Source organism: Ruditapes philippinarum, unplaced genomic scaffold (genome assembly GCF_026571515.1).
Source record: "Ruditapes philippinarum isolate M1 unplaced genomic scaffold, ASM2657151v2 ctg144_1_1_1_1, whole genome shotgun sequence".
In the NCBI taxonomy this organism is placed as follows: Eukaryota; Metazoa; Mollusca; class Bivalvia; order Venerida; family Veneridae; genus Ruditapes; species Ruditapes philippinarum.
The window spans coordinates 296795-316935 of NW_026862875.1; the positions used below are offsets into that span (position 1 = coordinate 296795).

Here is a 20141-nt window from a genome sequence, read left to right on the forward strand (position 1 = left end):
CAATTCGGTTTTTTCCTTTGGATACTTGATTTTTATTCGAACATCGTTCAAACTCAATTCCATAAAACGTTCTATTAACGTCCATTCAGTCTCAAACATTTTACTTGATTCATAAGCGAGATGGAAGCAATAGATGATTTTGAACAAGATAAAACGCGTAAAGCTTATATTTTCACCCTATCGTTATGTACACGAAACAAAAATCTGATATTAATCAAATTTCAATACAAAGTAAACCACTGTGTGGTCAATACATTTAAATTTCTCACATTTGCCTATATTTTGCAGAATTCTCAAGAAATCATAGTTTTATTTTTCAACTGATTTAATTATTTTACAAGTACTGGAGAGTTCGCTTTCAGAAAACTCAAATATGTCAGTTTCTTCCTTGCGAATGGCCAGTGAGATTTCCCGGTTATTAAATATGGGTTTGCTGTTGGGCAAGCGGGCGGTTGAAAACATTTTTCTGTTCGCAACTTCTAATTCATTCTCAAGCGCTTTTCACAAAACTTTTAAAGAAGCATCATCATCAATATTGTCATCAATATTGTCGGTGTTTGGCAAATATTTTGGCAGAATTATGGCTCTTTGATTTTTTACATATATAATACATAGGGAAATCTTCTTTGAATTTAGAATCTACTCAAGATATTATAATATTTTGGAATTTTATGCATATCTTTGTTATACATCAAATGATATCACTGAACAATTCCATAACACTGACCAACATTTTGACAGGAATTTGGCATTTTTCAGGCTAAAAGTTTAAGTTATAGAGGTAAATCACTGTCACTGATAGCTAGGGTTTTTGATTTCTGACTTCTTCTACATTAATACAATATATAAATGCAGAATAAATGATGTATGTAAATAGTAAATAGTAAGCAAGTAAACGTACAAAGTAAACAAAACGACAGAGGTCCACATAAGATACCACTATAATTTAATAAATATATTAGTATTATATATAGTGTTAATTTGTTCTTAAGTTTATTGTTCGTAATAATATGCATCAAATTAGATACAGTTAACATTTCAAATCTGTAGAAACATAAAACATACAAATTAATACTCATGTATATATTATATATGTTAAAAATCATAATTCGACAAAATATGCTCGAATTGCAAAATGCTGGCAATATGCAATAGGGCACTTGATGACGAAGCTTCTGTGAAACATGAAACACTAAACACCACTTTTCGTCGCATTGCGGTGTTTCTTGTCCAGTTCTTCGCTGTGAATGTCACAGGAAGTCTAGGTCAGAATAGACAGTCTACGGCCAAAAAAGGCAATTGCTTCGAGAATCATAGAATCCCGGAGTATACGTAATGTACCGACGCACGTAATACGTTTCTCTTCAGAAAACATACTCATAACTGTTGAAATTTACAGGCCCCGTGTTCACTAAGATTAATGAATCAAGAGGATCAAGGTCAGGATCAAATTTAAAGAAAACCAACTATTCTCTATTGTTTTATCCTCATAGATTAAGTATTTCATATTAACCTGACAAAATTGGACTTGAAATAGCACATTTTAGAAAATTTAGATTATATTAATTGCTATATTACAACATATGGGCATTTCACTGTTGATCGAAATATTGATCCCGATTCTAAAATTGATTTTTATTTTGATCCGATTATTTTTACTTTGTTTTGTAATTCGTCTATTTTATCCAAAAATATGATGTTTTTTTGTTGTTTTTGTTTTTTAGCCATTGTTTTACATTTTGTAACATTTAATTCTAGCAAACTAGCAAAATACAATAAATTTTGGGTTTATTAAACACTGAAAACAAAATCAGGATCATTTGTTTTGGATTCTGATCTTTTCTTAGTGAACACGGGACCAGAGGACGTTCTAAAAACTGTGTAGGCATATATTTCACAATATCATTTGCAAACAGCGAAAAAAAGGGAAAGAAGAAAAAGAAAATACATTAATACATATATATTATCAGGCTGATTTTTTTCTTTATTTATGTATTATACTAGTATTAATATAGATATAACTGTAATGTGACAAGCAACAAACGTCTTCATAAAGTGTGATATTGGATCATCCGCATGATGCCCTATCTAATAGTGATGAATAGGTATAATTGAAGTATATAACATATATTGTCATAGTCTTGTAGCAGCCATTACGATAACATGTTTTTACGAAAATAAAACTGTCAATAAAACTTAACACGGGTTACCAAAACTGAATGTTCTGTCTTTGAAGATGGACAGTAACAATTTTGATGATATGTATAAAATATTTTTCTATGCATATTTCGAATAATCATCTTATTGTGAAGGTTCTCTTTACGGAAGCATAAATAGACCACCACTTTACGATATATTTCATGAAAACATTCATGATAACTATTTTAAGTTTTCACGAAACAAGGTATGATTTTCACGAAAGAAAGACAAATATCATATTTAACAAGAAAGTTTGCATGTTAGCGCATTAAAAACGGACACATTTTCGGGAAAATAATTCTTTTTACGTGTTTAGTTAATAATTTGTTTCATGAAATATTCCTAATCATCTGATTTCACGAAAATCTATTATTTCCCCGAAATTGTTTCATAAACACTCTATTCGAAAGTACAATTAACTTAACAACGATAACTTCACATAATGCGTGATAAATAACTAGCTTCTGTGGTCTACTTTATTGTCCTGTATTATGATATATTAAGTAAGAAACCTCTGTTAAAATTGTCACGAAAGTTTGCATGAAAATTTATTAAGTTATGGCGTATTTATGACTTCGTATTGTAAAATTTCTGGTACGTACATATAACTGAATTGCTAGTTGAATGTGGAACTCATTCCGAAATGGCCGCTTTGTGAGCCGCGAGGTAGTTCAAAATGAATGGCTACCGATTTCTATCCGCCTGGCGCCTGGCATAGTGGTAGGAGTTGGGAGGTACATGGTATGCAAGCAAAAGGTGTCTCATAAGCCAGAAATGGCTGGCCCTTTCAGTAGGGGTGACACTATAATAAACAAGATTTTTTTTAATGCGTTTATTTAAGGTCGCCGCCGGAAAGCCCATAAGGGCGACCGTACACTCAAGTCGGGCCATCCTAGAGCGTCCCGCCGAGATTTTTTCATAAACAAGACCTTTACCTTTTACCTTTTATAACTACTGACAATCGCAACTTTTCGGTCTTTTTCCGCCATACTTCGGTAAAGAAGTATGGGTAATCGGAGAGGTGTTCCGAATACGACACTAGCGGGATAAAATCATTAAGTTTTCTTGATTATCATCATATCAGAATATAATTACAAAAAATGGTCAAATGTAAATATCATATATTTATTTGTACATAACTATTCTTTGTAAAAATACATCTTACTTTTTTGCAAAATTCGAAACAAACTACACAAATTTGAAAGCAAAATAATTGGTCACATAATAACTGGGTTTTAAAGACTTGAAACTTTTACATTTATCTGGTACAGAAAACTATAGAATGTGAAGTCTGAACAAACCAAAAATTATCTTGTTTTCTAACAGACAACAGAACCCTCTGTTGGTGTTTCGATGATGCCATATCATTGCAATTTTGTTAAAAAATAACATATACTTATTTTGGTTCGACATATCACTTGTAGAAATACTTTTCCTTTTAAAATGTACAACACACAATGGAATAATTAAATATTTCCCCAGGTGACATATGCACGAATTTCCTCATTACAAACTTTTTAATACTAGCGACACTGACTCAAAGGGATTATGCAAAGACACGTGTACAATAAAATGAAAAATAACCCCTTTAGTATAAGGACAATCAAATCTGGATGATGTTTCCATTTTTTTCACTATATGTATTTGTAAAGTCACACAATCAGAAGCACTAAACTGTTTATCACGTGATTAAATTTTCACCAACTGACACGTGATCAAATTATCTTCAAGTGACAAGAAATCCACCGTTGGCAAATGGAAAAAAAACTGTTTAACATGTCCTTTACACGTGACAAGATAATCACAAAGTGGCGCGTGGTAAAACTATTCAAAATTCATTTACACGTGACAAGATGATCCCAGTTACATACTTTTATATTATCGTCAAACATAGTGCTGGATGGGCAAGCACAGTTATGTAAAATTCCCCATATACAAACGTAAAAAGAGCGACAATCTGCTGGGTTTTTATAATGGCCGGAATTTCTTGACTGGCAAAATCCTGAAACAAGGGAAGTAAGTTGAAATATTTTGAACATTTGGAAAAAGTAGTTTGTAATTTGGATTAGAAGTCAATGTATTGAAATAAGTATTTTCAGAAATTTTATTGCTGTTGCATGTTTTTGATAATTAACATTCACACAGTGTTGTAAATGAGAAATGAAATAATTATTCATAAAAATCATTTATATGATGTTAGAAATCAGCAATAATATGTTTGTTTTACTGATTTTTACGCCAGTTTTGATCATATCCCGGCGCTCAATACATCTAACAGCCTTTTCTGGATAACTAACCAGTAAATTCCAATTTATCTGATAGGGATCGGCTGCTTATCTCACGTGATTTCTGAATTAGCGGCAAGAGACAAATGCGCATTAGAGTCTATGTCCCAGATCCTTTCGCCTCGCCCGAAGATCGAAAAGTGACCACGAGATTAATATGATTGTTCATATAAAAAAATTTTAATGAAAAGAATTATTGCACGCTATGATATAAACATGTCAAGGTTGAAGCTTACCATGGTTAAAGCATGACCAAAAATAACAAAAACCTATAAAATGTCAGAATTCTTGCATCAGTTAAGTGAAAGGTTGAAGTCATTTCACATAAGAAATAAACACAAAGAAAAAGTAGCAAAGATTTCTATGATCCACAAGACAGGCATTTACAAAAAAAGCGATTATAGTAGAAAAGAACTAGTACCTGTATTATCTTGCATTTGGTAGCACTGGTCAAGACTTGACACCGCCGTAGGGGTAGGCGTTTGTTGTGTGACGAAGACGGTAGGCGCAGCTGTTGGTTGAACTTGTTCCCACCAGTTTGATATCATGTCTGAGGGAAGGACCCGACTTTGGCCCTGGTTCCAGTAGAAGTTTGTTGATGGTTGAGTTTGGAGACTACCGATCGAAGTGGGAACAGCAACTGTTACCGGTGGGAGTGTTGTTGGTTGGACATCTCCTGTTTTCCAAAATGTTTGAATTATACTTGTAACAGGTAATCGAGGTGTTATTGTAGTTTGGCTCTGAATCATGGGAGTAGCAGGGCTTGGTTTAGATTCATCATAAACTGTCTTTACATCTTGTTTGTTTTGTAAAGCAATTACTGGGGGTTGTAAAGTACCAAGAGGCAACACAGTCCGACTTGTTGTTGTATCAAAGCCTTTTGAAACTAGGTTATACTTTGTTGAAGGTTTAATAAGCAATGGCTCTGTTACTTTTTCAGGCTGTGTGGCGATACTAAAATTTCCAGGTTTTTGTAAACCTCCCTTTGTGTTAAATATTTTAAATATTTCTAAAGGTCCTTGACTATTCGTTTTAACTTTTGATGAAGGGTTTTCCGTTCTCAATATGAAAGGTTTAGGTGTCGAAGTACTAAATGATGCAATATATGTTTTTGTTGAAGGTTTCGCCGTTTTAATTTTGTATGGTTTTACCGTTGAAGGGTTCCATTGTGGAGTTTGTGTTTTTGGTGTAGTTTCTTGCGTTTTAACATTTCCAGCTTTCGGTTTAACTGTTGTATGGATATTATAAGATATAAAAGCCTTTGTTGTAGGTTTATCATCTGATTCTACAGCAAGTTTGCCATTAGGATCTACAATTGAATCTGTTGGTACTCTTGACCTAACTTCGCGCGTCGGTCGAATTTGTGGAGTTGAAGGCATTATTCTACCAAAACTACTTGAAGGAAGTAGAAAAGGTGTAGTGAATGTGCCCACCCCAAAATTCTCCATGTGTTGATTTACTGCAGTATTTTGTACGTGTATATCAGGACTTAGGGGGTCGTATATGTTATTGAGTATGTCTTGGTTTGGGTTGAATGGTGACACAGTGGCTACATGGGTGACTGGCATACCTCCGGCTCCAAACATTGCATCCCAGGAAAATGCACTTGTTGTTGGATTAAACCAAGAATTGTCAATCAAGGATGGTTGAGTTGTGTAACCAAACAAGTTGTCTAACGAGAACGGAGACAATGTGGTTTGCTGCCACCATGGAGAAATAGTAGCAGTATTACCGGGAATATGTGGAACAGTTGCAGGCTGTACAACATTAGACTGTTTTACTGGCTGCGGAATAACAGGAGGCTTATTTACAGAAGATGGCGTTGTGATTTCAGGTTTTCTAACCTGAGGTAGATTAAACAGAGGCTGTATACTTTGATGTCGAACTTTCGGAGTTTGTAAATGTTTAGATTCTAAATCCTGTGATCGAATATTTTGAGATGGTACATTTTGAGATTGTAAAATTTGTGGATAGTGCTCGATATGTGTCCTCGTTGTTGGTTGAATGGAAAAAATTGGTGACTTTGTTGTTGGTTGCATACGAAAGCCTTCTGTCCTTTTTGTCGTTGGTGGTTGCACAGCAAATGTGGGACTTTTTGTTGCTTGTATACCAAAGCCAGAACTTTCCGTTTTAGTATTGTGTACCATATTTGTTCCTGCTCGAGCCAGATTTAATTCTTTCATTACTAGTTTTGATCGTGCATTTGATGAGTCTAATGCTTTCCTAACAAGAGCGTTCAACTTTCCTAACATTATTCTTACTTCATTTTCGGGATTAATTTGTAAGGATGAGGTTGCCACTCTATCTTTTAATGTTCCCATCACTTTACTTTGCTTCTTAACAATGGAAACAGCAATACTATCGTCTCTATTTACTGCCGGTGTATTGTTACTTTGAATATCTTTATTATTTGAGTTATTATATGTTTCAAAGCCAAGTATACTGGTTTCACGCAACGTGTAACCAGAATCTGATTTGTCTGGTAGAGATTCCTTTGTTTCAATTACATCATAATTCAATCTTTCTTTTTCTTTCTCTTTCATTTTTGTCTCTAGACTAGGATAAATAAAATCGGAACTCGTTAAATTTCCAGATAGCAGAGACACATTCGAATTTGAGTAATTTGCAAGCAACTTTCCAACAAGCATATTGACCTCAGAAATATCCGATTTTAAAGTAGGTTCCGATACATTTGAACTTATATCATTGCCGTTATCATTCTTTAAAACGTTCTTTACAAATTCTGACGTTTTTACATATGTTTGACCGTTATCATCCGCATTTTCATATTTAGGTCCCTGCAGTCCCCTGAATTTATTCCAATTAAGTAATGAATCGTCATTTGTAAAGCTCACATTCATATTATCGCTCAGCAGTTCCCTTTCCCGAGCAGTTGATATCACTTTCTTTGGAAGAGGAGCAGGTGTCTCTGATTCGGTAACTGTCTTTGCATATTCCGTTGAAATTGTTACACCAAAATCTGCGGTAGCCAAAAACAAGGGTAGATCTGTTGTAACCGACATAATGTCAGAACTATTTGGTGATGTCATCTTTTTATCTAAGTGTTTATTTGATTGATTAAAATTTGCATATATTGTTGAATTTGTTTCTAATGGCAAATTTGGTGTTGTCGTCGTAGATGTTTTGATTTTTTGCGTTGACACTTCAGTTATATTTGTAACATTTGAATGTACGTTTTCTCTTAAGGTTTCAGTTTCAACATTTACGTTAACACTTATTTCACCACTTCCTGTTACAAAACTTGAATTATTTGTTTCGTTTCCAGTAATGGTGTAATGCAATGGTGTCATATCTTCTACAAATGATACATTTTCAGAATTATTTCTATCAGAAGTAGTTTTGTGATATGCTGCCGAAGTAGTTGTATCGGAGTCATTTAAAGTGGATATTCGCGGTGCAATCGGAGTAACAATTTCTTGTTGGTTTAGCTTGGTAACAATTTGTTGGTGAGGTGTTGTAAAAAACACAGTTTGTTTTACAGTTCCTGGAGTAACTGTGTCCGTAGTGCTAGTTAGTTCATCGTTTGTTGTCATCTCTTCAGAGGTTGCTGGCTCTGTGGTCATTGTAGTTGTTTGATCTCTCATTTCAGTAGTTGTTTTGTTTTGCATTAGTGTTGTTATCTTACCTTTACTTTTTGTTGCTATTTCGTGTAATGTTGTAGTAGTAATTATGCCTTTATTTTCGCTCTTTGCTGCTTCCATTATTGCACTTGTAGCTTGCTTTAAACTCTCAGTTGTGGCTTCTTCTTTTCCATTTATAGTATCCTGTGCATTAGAGATTGATGTTGTTTGGTCTACAAATCCAGTTGTTGAAGTTTGATAAGGAATATTTGTTGAAGGGTGGTCTTTAGTCATCGGTGATTCTGTTATTGGTGGAACGGCTGTGCGTCGCCATGGTGGCGTTTGAGAAGGCTTATATACAGGTGTCGTTGTTTTGTACACCTTTACCCATTGTTTCGTAGGAGGAGTAATGGTATACACCTCCCCTCTTTCCTCGGCTCTCAGTTTATTTAGAAGCATCTTCCAAATTGGCATTTCTGTGGTTGTTGTTGTTGGCTTTGTAGTGATTCCAAGGCTTTCTTTTAATTTTATCAAAAGTTGCAACCAAGCAGGAGTTTCTGTGGTTGTGATCGGGGAGGAGGTAACCGGTTCGAAACAGTTACGATCTGGGAAACGGTAACTAAGTTCCACCTTTTCACGTCTAAGTTGTGCCTTTAAAACCGCTAGTATTGTTGGAACGAAAACGGGTGGCTTTTCATATGACAGTAATCTTTTATCTGTTTCGTTGCCTGAAAGTGAAAAACAAGATTATAACAATATGTATAATGTAAGTATGGCTATTTAAAGTTTGTTTGTTTGTTTGTTACGTCACACCAACACAGTATAGGTCATACAACGTTCCAGCTTACCGGCGGAGGAGGACTTCAGGTGCCCTTCCGTGCATTATTTCAGGTACTAACGGGCAACTGGGTAGAACCACCGACGTTCCGTAAGCTTGGTGGATGTCTTTTAATAAGTAATAATGCGTTATTATATAGAAGATATAGTAAGTTCCAAACGTGTTTGACCGGATGTATTGTGAATTAGATTTTCGGCAAAATATATTGAAATATATTACAAAATAAAAAATAATCAACAATCAACTGTGTAATGTTTTCTGATACATATGGACTCAAATTGCATGGTATCGATTCATTTATGTGGATATCAAGATATAAATTGTAAACTGTACGGGTACACAAAATGATCATATTAGTTTGTTTTTTCATTTATCCAAAACAAAATATATGCATATCAAAGCTGTAATACTATTCTACGGTAATAAATCATTTTATTTTAGAATGTAACGAAATATACAACTGTACATGTAGATGATATAAGAAATAAATTTTTAGTTGAAAATTAATGAACAAACTCGTAGTGATAAGAGTTATGCATATGATGAAAGCTTATATCATTGAACAACTATACGTCGTTATATGTTCCATGTAAAGGTTGTTAACTTTTTTATATATTCATCAATTTCAATAGCAATTTTCAAAGGTGGAAAAACCAAGCATTTACACATTTGTTATATACACATATCAATCCCTTCTTCTAGATCTAAGCAACATGAAAGTATAAAACAATACTTACTACACCCAAGTTCGTCAGACAAATCATAACATGTTGGTTTACCATCACATCTTACACAGTCAATTGGACAAAGCTCATTTTGGCAACAGTGGTATTCAGATGACACTAAAATAAAATGTCAAAATTAAGTTGGAAATAATCAGCAACATTTTATTCACTATATAATCTATTATCTTCAAAATACAAAGACGATATTCAAGTTTTTATGCCCCCCTTCGAAGAAGAGGGGGTATATTGTTTTGCTAGTGTCGGTCTGTCTGTCTGTCGGTCCGTCGGTCTGTCGGTCTGTCCGTCGGTAGACCACATGGTTTCCGCTGATTATCTTGAAAAGTCTTTATTACAAAGTCTTCATATTTCACATAGTGATTGGTCATAACTAGTAGATGACCCCTATTGATTTTGGGGTCACTAGGTCAAAGGTCAAGGTCACAGGGGCCTTAAATGTCAAAATGGTTTCCGCTGATTATCTTGAAAAGTATTCATCACAAAGTCTTCATATTTCACATAGTTATTGGTCATAACTAGTAGATGACCCCTATTGATTTTGGGGTCACTAGGTCAAAGGTCAAGGTCACAGGGACCTAAAATGTCAAAATGGTTTGCGCTGATTATCTTGAAAAGTATTCATCACAAAGTCTTCATATTTCACATAGTGATTGGTCATAACTAGTAGATGACCCCTATTGATTTTGGGGTCACTAGGTCAAAGGTCAAGGTCACAGGGGCCTTAAATGTCAAAATGGTTTCCGCTGATTATCTTGAAAAGTATTCATCACAAAGTCTTCATATTTCACATAGTGATTGGTCATAACTAGTAGATGACCCCTATTGATTTTGGGGTCACTAGGTCAAAGGTCAAGGTCACAGGGGCCTTAAATGTCAAAATGGTTTCCGCTGATTATCTTGAAAAGTATTCATCACAAAGTCTTCATATTTCACATAGTGATTGGTCATATCTAGTAGATGACCCCTATTGATTTTGGGGTCACTAGGTCCAAGGTCAAGGTCACAGGGGCCTTAAATGTCAAAATGGTTTCCGCTGATTATCTTGAAAAGTATTCATCACAAAGTCTTCATATTTTACTAGATCAAAGGTCACAGGGGCCTTAAGTGTCAGAATGGTTTCTGCATATTATCTTGAAGATTTTTTATCACAAGTAAGTGAACCTATTTATTTTGGGGTGAGTAAGTCAAAGATAAAGTTCACAGGGTTCTTGAATGTCAGTTTGGTTTCCGCTTATTATCTTGAAAACTATTTATCACAAAGTCTTCATATTTGTAGTATTGATTGGTAATACCTATTAGATGACCCCTATCGATTTTGGGTCACTAGTTCAAAGTTCTAGGTCACAGGGGCCTTTAATATCTTATTATCTTTTAAACTATTCATCACAAAGTCTTCATTTTTTTCTTTTTTCCATAATTGAACACTTCCATGTACCCAACTTGGCAAGTTTCTGTAACAAAATTACCAATTATGTGAGTCAATGGCTAGAAAGGGGGGTATATGTGTCGTTCAACATTCTTGTTTTTCTATAAATATAGTATTTATTTTCATCGAGTGGTATCAAAATTAATATTTCACGAGTGGCAGTAGCCACGAGTGAAATATTGATAATTTCCATACCGCAAGTGAAATAAATCATGTAAGAAAACTTTAATTTTGTGTTTATTATATACTTTTCTTCTATTATAACGTTATGATTAGAAAGAATTTACTTATAATTTTGAGCACTGGCTGAATTTAGAAGAATGTAATCCGGCAAGGCACCAGTGAAAATACGGAAAATATCATTCACTGCACTGAAAAATAAGTTTTTACAGTGAAAATACAGAAAATGAAAATACGGAATATATGACAGCTAACCACAAAGATATCAGTCAATGTTCAAAAGGGTATACAGTAAAGCTTTATTTCATGGATCCCGAATGATGTTATCTATATGCAATATTCTTACAGTGCTTTCTCGAAAAAGCTGTTATATATAATGTATATGTTATATAACAAACATGGATATTGTACATAAACAAAATAAATAGTCCATGAACAAAATATTATGTTGCTATTTTAGTAGTGACTTAACTGTTAAGCAATAATTTACAGTATGCGCTATTCGCTCTTGTTGAAATATACAAACACTTAACTTTCTTAAAAGCAGTTTGGAATTACATATTTTCTTTTTTCAGAACAAAAAATAATGAGCTACTGCCACCAGATGCACATGTATAGATTTATGCGCTTCTTGTTAATAAAGCGTCTGTTTAGCGTCCCATTATTGCTACCGGTATCTTGCATTTTGACTAACATAAGAAAGTACGTATTTAAAGAGAAAATCGCGATGCAAAGACGCTAAACACTGTACAATATATAGAGGATATTTGTTTGTGTGTGTGTCAGATGAAATTTTATTTCATTGAGTGGGCTTTAAAACAGTATTCTCGCCCGTGGCCACGCCACTCGTGAGAATACTGTTTTTAAAGTTCTCGAGATGAAATGATATTACATCTTACACAACAAACAAACATTTTTTTTTTATTTTATGCTTAAAATCAAGTTAAAACGAAATTTCCTTAATATAAACGTTAATATTAAAATCTGTTTTCCCCATTGAGAGCCTCATTTAGTCGAATTTCTCATTACATACAAGCGGTCTTTTGTTAAATAATAAGTTCGACAATCAACGTTAAATGGTGGTGATATTATTCATTTTATTAAAAAATATATGAATGATTGCTTGTTTTAATAATAAAAACAAACGATTCCAGTAGGAGAAAAAGTCCAACCATCCATCCATATTCTGTTACTTATCGCGAATTTATATTAGACCTGGCTTTGTTAAATGTAAGCGGCCGCCATTCTCAAAAGTTGTGTATTTAACGGGAAGAAAATAATTGTGTTTGATTCAGAGGGATATCATTTGGATTTGTTAGTCATACACCTTTTTGAAAGATAAAAAACTTATATGAGGATTGTAACAGACAATAAATAAGTGTTGACAGAAGTGTAAACATTCAAAAAGCGGCTTGGAAATTGGAAAACTTGGAAAGTTGAATGGTGCCTAACGAACGCTGGGTTATTGACTTATTCTTCGGGCTGATGGCTGTCATTGCTTTTCAAGTTTTCATGAAACATACGGCAGTTATTGCTTGTAGGATACTTAAATATGCCCAAATGTCATCAAGAGCAGTTTTGCATGTGGAAGGAATGTATTTTTCAGACTGTAAAAATGAAACAAAAAAATTAAGAGACGATATTTGGTGATTGGTAATTGTATTTTGAATGAAAAGAAGTAAGTTTTCTTCTTTTTATTACTTTGACAAGTTATTGATCAATTTCAGCTTTGCTTTTCTCTGAATAGCCTGACATTATCAGAATTGTCAGCAAAAATAAAATTGAAGTACCGCATGGGGAAAATCATAAGAAAGTAGTTTCGTCATTGAATAGTGTGAAATTATATTTTGATAATTTTCACTGTGAAATTATCGAATATAATTTTCAGGGATAAATCAGTAATCCACTGAAAAGCATAAAATAAAACGATGTTATTCAATAGGAAGGATCGTACATTTGAAAGTTCACATCATCTTATCATATTTACAATCCAGGCACCTTTTTTCACATCACAATTTTTTGACAGAACTTTGTTGCTTCATTTACAATAGGGATTTGATGTGGATTTTGAACTCTCAAAAAATAAAAACGAGTCTAGATGGGGTGACATATGGGGATTTGATATGAAATATGAACCTTTTTGGACTTTAAAAATGAAAATGATAAAGGATGTCATATAGATTCGATATGAACATTTTAGGACTCTGGGAATGAAAAAGAGGCTAAACTGATGACATTGCATTCATTAGTGATTTCTATTGGAACATCACAGGTGGCAAAAACTTGAGCCCTAATATACGAGACTTGCCGTTTTATATACGGAGAGACTTGCGTCCTAATATACGGATAGACTTGCTGTTTAATATACGAAGAGATTTGCGTCCTAAATATACGGAGGGCATTGCGTCCTAATAAATGTCCTAATATACGGAGAGACGTGTGTCCTAAGAAGAATTATAGAAAAAAAAATCGTCCTAATAAAATTATATAAAGAGATAGGCGTCCTTAAAATAAATATACAAATAGATTCACTTTTATGGTAGAGCATTTTAAAATTCATTTTTGCAACCTGGTATTTAAGAAGTCAAGAAGACCTTTTTCTTCGTATTTAAATACATCAAATGAAAAGATTGTTAAAGAAATATTTAAAAAAATGTTTGAGTGCTTTGTTAAACAAATATTCGATTACAACATTTTTATGCACCAAGATTTTCAACTTTAGTTTATCATAGTTATTAAATCATAACATGTGTTTTATGTTGGTGGGAATGTTTCAACCTTTCTTTCCCCAAAAATGTTTGCGAAAAAACGTTTGCTTGTTACGAAACAAGAAAAAAGGTAACATTTGGTTTACATAAATATCAAAACTATTTTTGTCCGACTAAAGCATATGGTATACTTAGAAGTTAAGTCAATTAATTATTAATACAATCATCAAACAAGCCAAAAGCATGAAATAATGCATGGACTTATATGAATTATTTCTTTATACAGGTGTTTATAATTTTGTTCGATCTAAATATATCACTGTAACAAGTTCATTAGATGTCCGAGGATAAGTTCAAACATTGTTAAGGATGATTTATGTTTTTCTCCCTCATAAACTAGTACACCTATATAAAACAGTCTCCTCGTCTCAAAAGTAAAGAAAGAATCTAAAAATAAAACATCCGTAAACAAAACAAAACAGTTTATTGCTTTTTATTGTAGTTTCTAGTCTTTTTTAACACCTTGTCAAGAATTATTGCCCTTTGTTTATTGCCGATCTGTAAATTAAACATATATATTTGAGTTAAAATGCCCCTCCCAGAAACGACAAAACCAGACCAACACTTTGATATATGAAACTAGGGTCTTCAAATATAATGGTCTGGAAACGCACTAAGTACATGATGTAAACCCTTCTCGCTACAATTAAGCATGTCTCAGTATTAATTGCTATACGCAAATTATGTAAGTGTTCAAGAAAGGGGCGAAAATTAAATACAAGAGCAAAATTCAAAATTATAACATGAGGGACTTTAAAAGCCTTTAAACTTGTAGAAAAAGATCAATATTTCAGAAGATAATGTTTTTTCGAGCCATGCTCTGTTAAAAACTTAGATTGCTTATTCAGAGTATTTGCCGACAAACGGCGCCATTTTGATCAGTCACCAAATTAACCATCAAATATTTGTAAATAACATATTATAAAATCTTTACATGATACCATTAAATAGATAAATAAAGCTAATGAAACTCGGACATATTTTCAAATATGAGCAGAAGATTTTTACCTTTATAACGGCAACGAAAAAATGCCAAATTTCATTGTAAAATTAATACTTTTTAAATTAAAAACTGATAATGTAATGTAGCCAGTACTAGTTTTTGTAATTTTTTGATCGATTTACAAAAACAACATTATCTTTTAACTTGATTTTTGAACGCTGATATCACGGTTGATAGATAACCTAATCATGTGACTCAGCCGAGACATCTTTTTTCGTAACATTGATCCGACTCCAGACCATTCTATTTGAAAGACGCTGATGAAACTTGCTATTGGCTCACATAGATCAGTTACCGATCTAAATTGCCTTGTAAACTAAGCCTACGTATATTTGCAGCACTGTCATTAATACAGATTTTCACTTACGAACCACATTGCTACATTTGAGCCGCGTCACGACAAAATCAACATAATTCGTTTGCGACCAGTATGGATCCAGACCAGCCTGCACACCCGCGCAGTCTAAGCAGTATCCATGCTGTTCGCTATCAGTTTCTCAACGTGTTATAGGGTTTGTAAGCGAACAGCATGGATCCTGATCAGAATGCGCAGGCTGGTCTGGAACCATGCTGGTCGTAAACGCATTACGTTGGTTTTGTCATGGCGCGGCTCATTTATGTCTTGAATTTGACTACCATATTGGATTTGAAATAGACGTGTAGTTTACCAATAGTAGAACCGGGCAACCAACAGTATATGATATGGTCAATAAGCCTGAATGCCTGGTAAGTCTGGCTGTTCACTAATGCGATAGCTGCTAGCTTCCAAACCGCCTATTTTGATCAGTTCGTGAACGTATAAGGAATCAAATTATTACCTTTTCTCATTTAAATCAGTACGTGAACATTCTAAACATTCTAAACATTCTGAAATATTTTGCAACTGTCAATCTTATGCAGAATATTTAAGGAATTCGCAAGGTTATGCAGAATATTTAAGGAATTCGCAAGTTACCTATGCCTATGTTCAATGTTTAATGACTAAAAGAAAATCTTTTACAAGTGTAAGCTAAATGTTTAATGTGTTATTATAGTTATTAATTTTTTTAAAAATATATATATCAATGATTACATGTTGTCAAAATGAAGGTTAAGATAAATACATTTTTCTGTGCACTAGCTCACTGGATGTTGCAGCATTAAGATAAGATACTCTCTCGCCCTATTGGTAACGCTTAACTTGATTGGCTACTGGTAAGTGATGAAATGATCTTTTTATTTAAAACAAAATGACGTCAATGAAAGAAAGGTTTTGCAAGTTATACATTACGAAAAGCTCAAATCGTACTTCAAAATATTTGCCGGTATCTTTTAATGTTTTCAATAGTTTCAATGAACTTGTCTATCGCCATCACATACTATTATGATACTAATAATATTTAATCATTTACGTCTAGGTTTCCAATAAAAAATTTGACTAATTTGAAAAGATAGAAAAATATATACCTTATATTTTATTCATGATATGGAAAAAACAATATCAAAGTATATGTAATATACATGTACATGCATATGTGATAAGACAAATTTGCCGAACATAATTTCATACATTCTACTTTACATGTATAAAAAAACTATACATTAATGTTTTCTTTCAAATGACAAAAAGAAAACCCGCATCTTAAAAATAGACCACAACAACAACCTTAAAAGATATAACATAACATTAACAATTCCAAAGAGTATCCACTATTTATCTATATATTTTGTTTATAATATATGATTACCTGTGGCTGCGAAATTAGTTAAACAAAATATTACGAATGAAATTTTTATCGTCATCATCTTTTTCCCAGTGTCAGTATCCACTTTCACGATATTAATTAATCAATTGTTGAAGATAAATCTTATAATCCAGGGTATGGAATAATCCCATTAGTATCCATCATAGTTTTAGACACAACCTATCAATTACAGATACATTCTTACTGTCCTGTAAAAAACCCATCTCCTCTCGTCGTTAAACAAAGTAGATGACTCGCTTGTCAAGGTGCGACCGGGGTCCAACCGCTTTTTATATGTGTCAAATATGATTTTTGAATGATATTTGGTAATATGTGCTTATTTTGTGTTCGGCCGGGATCCAAACGCTCTTTTTGTATGTGGCAAATATGATTTTCATGATATTTGATAATATGTGCTTATTTTTTGTGTGTTGTGTTTTTTTTGTTTTTTTGTTGGTTTTTTTTTTTGTTTGTTTTTTGTTTTTGTATATGTATTAACCTTTTACCCCATGAGCATTTTGCGAAAAATGGCCGTTTTCATTGAAAAGCCTCCTGTAAGTTGTAACAAGTTCAAACTGCTATGAAACTATGAAAAATGCTTCAATACTGATGAAACTTGGCACAAATGTTGACTACACCATAGCCTCGTAAATTTCCTGTTACCATGGCAACGGGGGGACGTCTCAAAATTGTCAAAAATCAATATTTTGCATTGTTTTTTTTTTTTCCATCAAAACTGATTTCAAAGTGCTGCAACTTCTCAATGAATTGAGATAGAGTAAAAGGCTTTTCAGCGTCGGTTACTAGTTACCCTAAGATCGACCTGAGGCCATTTTTAGCCTGTCACATGTACAAAATTTTCTTGGCGATGAGGGGGACTCCGCCCCCTTCAAACCCCACAAACAGAAGGGGGTAAACCCCCTTCTGGCAACCCCCTGATGTAACATTGGGACGGGGGACGGCGCCGAAAAATTGGTCACTTTTTTAACAACATTTCTCAAACGAAAACCAGTGTTTGGGGCCTAAATAGGGCATCTTTTTACTGTTTGAAGCCTCAAAAAGGGTGGGGGGCAAAAAGCCGTCGAAACACGCTTATATGAGGGAAAAGGTTAATAAATTTCGTTGTTTTACTTTCATTATACCGATATCTGAGATATAAATTTATAAATATATACAAGATTTGACACAAATAAGTTTAAACGAAATATAAATTAATAAACGTATTCTTATACTTAAAAAAACACATAAAAGATTAACAAAAAGGTTGACCTGATAATTAATGATTGAATTTACTGTGTATTCTCCTTGAATGTAATATTATGCTAGGTTATCACACATAAGCAGTTCGCTTCTTAACGGTATAAAAAGAAACAAAATGATTAATTTTAAAGGCACATCATGTCTCAGAAATGAATAAATATTAACGTCTTTAGAAAGATCAAGCATTAATTTCATAATGGTTTTAGAGAGCATGTTAGATATGTGTTACCTGAAGAAAATAAATGTAAATTAATGTCACCAAACTAGCAAAATGTATACAAAGTAGTATTTTGACATCGACACAAAATACTAAATCCCAATTAATGCACTAATTGTCAAAAGCAACAGAAGGCGAAGACAGGTAATTGGTCAATGAGTAACATGTTTGAAACTAGAATACAAAAAAAAAGATTTTTTGATGAAATAAAAATCAAAGCATTTCTGAGGCATAATAGGTCTTATAACAAATTTCATTGGAATATAACAAATAAATGAACAAAACCGTAATACAAAAAGACAATGATAATATGTTTAGAATCATAGATTTAGTCTAATGTCAGTATAAAAAATGTATAAAAAATAAGAAGAATAACGTTATAATAATTTTTTTTTAATATGATCAATAAAAGCTTATTGTTAAGATTTTTTCTAATTTATAAAAAATGAACAAAAATCTATCACAGCTTATAGGTATGATCCCATAACTAACCTATGACAGGTTATATGTGTAGTCCCATACCATCCTACATCCTTTAAATGTACAGAAATTGCGCGATATGTAAAAAGCAAAATAAAACATATAATAGCATATATATCATCAGGCCGGGCCTCATATTTCCTTAATGGGTATTGCTAAAAAAGTGCTAAACCAATTACTGTCCGTCACACATTCTCTGTGATAAGGACTATTCATTTTTCATTTATGTGTTGATGAAAGTAACAATAAATGTCCCTCAGTATGTCACTTGGACGTGCATTAAAATAATGACAGATTTAATACTGGACATATCGTTAAAGCGCAAGCATGGGACCATTGCGCTGTAACACATGGCCACTAACTAAAACAGATGTAGTCGTGTCACTGAATGCACTTGACCTTATTTATTTAACGTTATGACCATATGCACATAATGTATTGTATTATTACAAAGAGAACAAAGCATCATGTCAGTATGTCGCGAAAACATGTGATTTATGCGCAAAATTGCGTTAACGTTTTTCATATGAATTATTAGCGAAACAAACGAATAAAATATCTAAGGAAAGGTCAAATGAACAAATGTCATGACAAGTTAAATACATGCTCTACTGGTAGGTGATTTATACAATTTCAAAAAAAGAAGAAAAGAAAGAAAAGAAACTGCTCTACAACTTTAAATACATTTTCATTAACTTTTATGTATGTACATTTCATTTATCAAAATTGAACCGGATTATAAGCTTCTTAGAAAAATATCGAAAAATATAATTTCTTTTTTGAGTAAGCTGGAATAATTAAACATTTATTAAAGAAGTGATAATGCCTTGCATCGAATGCGCCGTCAAAAATCATAATTGAAAAGAAAAACTCACAAAAAACGATAATGTATAAATAAAATTAAGACTACGAAAATACTATTATAAAGTAAATAAGACAAAGATGTAAAAAAATGGGAAATAGGAGATCCCTCTCGTGTCGAGGCATAAATCAAGGACTATGTTTAATTGGATATGTTCATGTCAGAAAGTAATAATTGCAACATCACTAACCCCCTCCCCGGCACCGTCTTATGTCGCATCAATCTTCAACACGTATGTTGATCTGGAATAACGAAAGTAAATTTTCAAAATTGAGATAAATAACGGGTCAACTTTGTAAAATTGCTACAAAAAGTCACAAATTTAAATGTCAAGTTTAAAACAGCAGTTATTTTTAGTTTAAATGATGCATCAATAGATTGTAATTTTAGGATAAAAAGCTATAATTATAAGTACATGTATTAATAAGCAAATATAGCCAAATCGTCGCCCTAATTCCAGAGTGTCGTAACTCCAATTTTGAAAAAAATGAGTGTTTGGTATCAAAATGTTCGTAATTTTTTTCTCTATCTAATGGTAAGAACAACATTACTCTGGTTCTTGCCTGTAACAATAT

At 33.1% G+C, this 20141-nt stretch overlaps 1 protein-coding gene across 1 annotated transcript; it reads right to left on the reverse strand.

Moving 5' to 3' along the window:
- Nucleotides 1-3305: 3305 nt before the first annotated feature.
- LOC132720472 (mucin-2-like) lies at nt 3306-16930 on the reverse strand. The gene is made up of 4 exons (XM_060704620.1): nt 16751-16930; nt 9641-9745; nt 4906-8793; nt 3306-4201 (listed from the first exon to the last, which is right to left on the reverse strand). The coding sequence occupies exons 1-4, from the start codon at nt 16806-16808 to the stop codon at nt 4035-4037; spliced, it is 4218 nt and encodes a 1405-aa protein (XP_060560603.1). The 5' UTR covers nt 16809-16930; the 3' UTR covers nt 3306-4034.
- Between the last annotated feature and the right edge of the window lie 3211 nt (nt 16931-20141).

What these genes read in the sequence shown, in the direction of transcription:
- LOC132720472 (XM_060704620.1), bottom strand. Translation starts at nt 16,808, where the DNA reads ATGATGACGATAAAAATTTCATTCGTAATATTTTGTTTAACTAATTTC. An exon ending in AACTAATTTCGCAGCCACAG is followed by an intron (nt 9,746 to 16,750) that starts GTAATCATATAT and finishes ATTTTATTTTAG; the next exon opens with TGTCATCTGAATACCACTGT. An exon ending in GTCTGACGAACTTGGGTGTA is followed by an intron (nt 8,794 to 9,640) that starts GTAAGTATTGTT and finishes TTTCACTTTCAG; the next exon opens with GCAACGAAACAGATAAAAGA.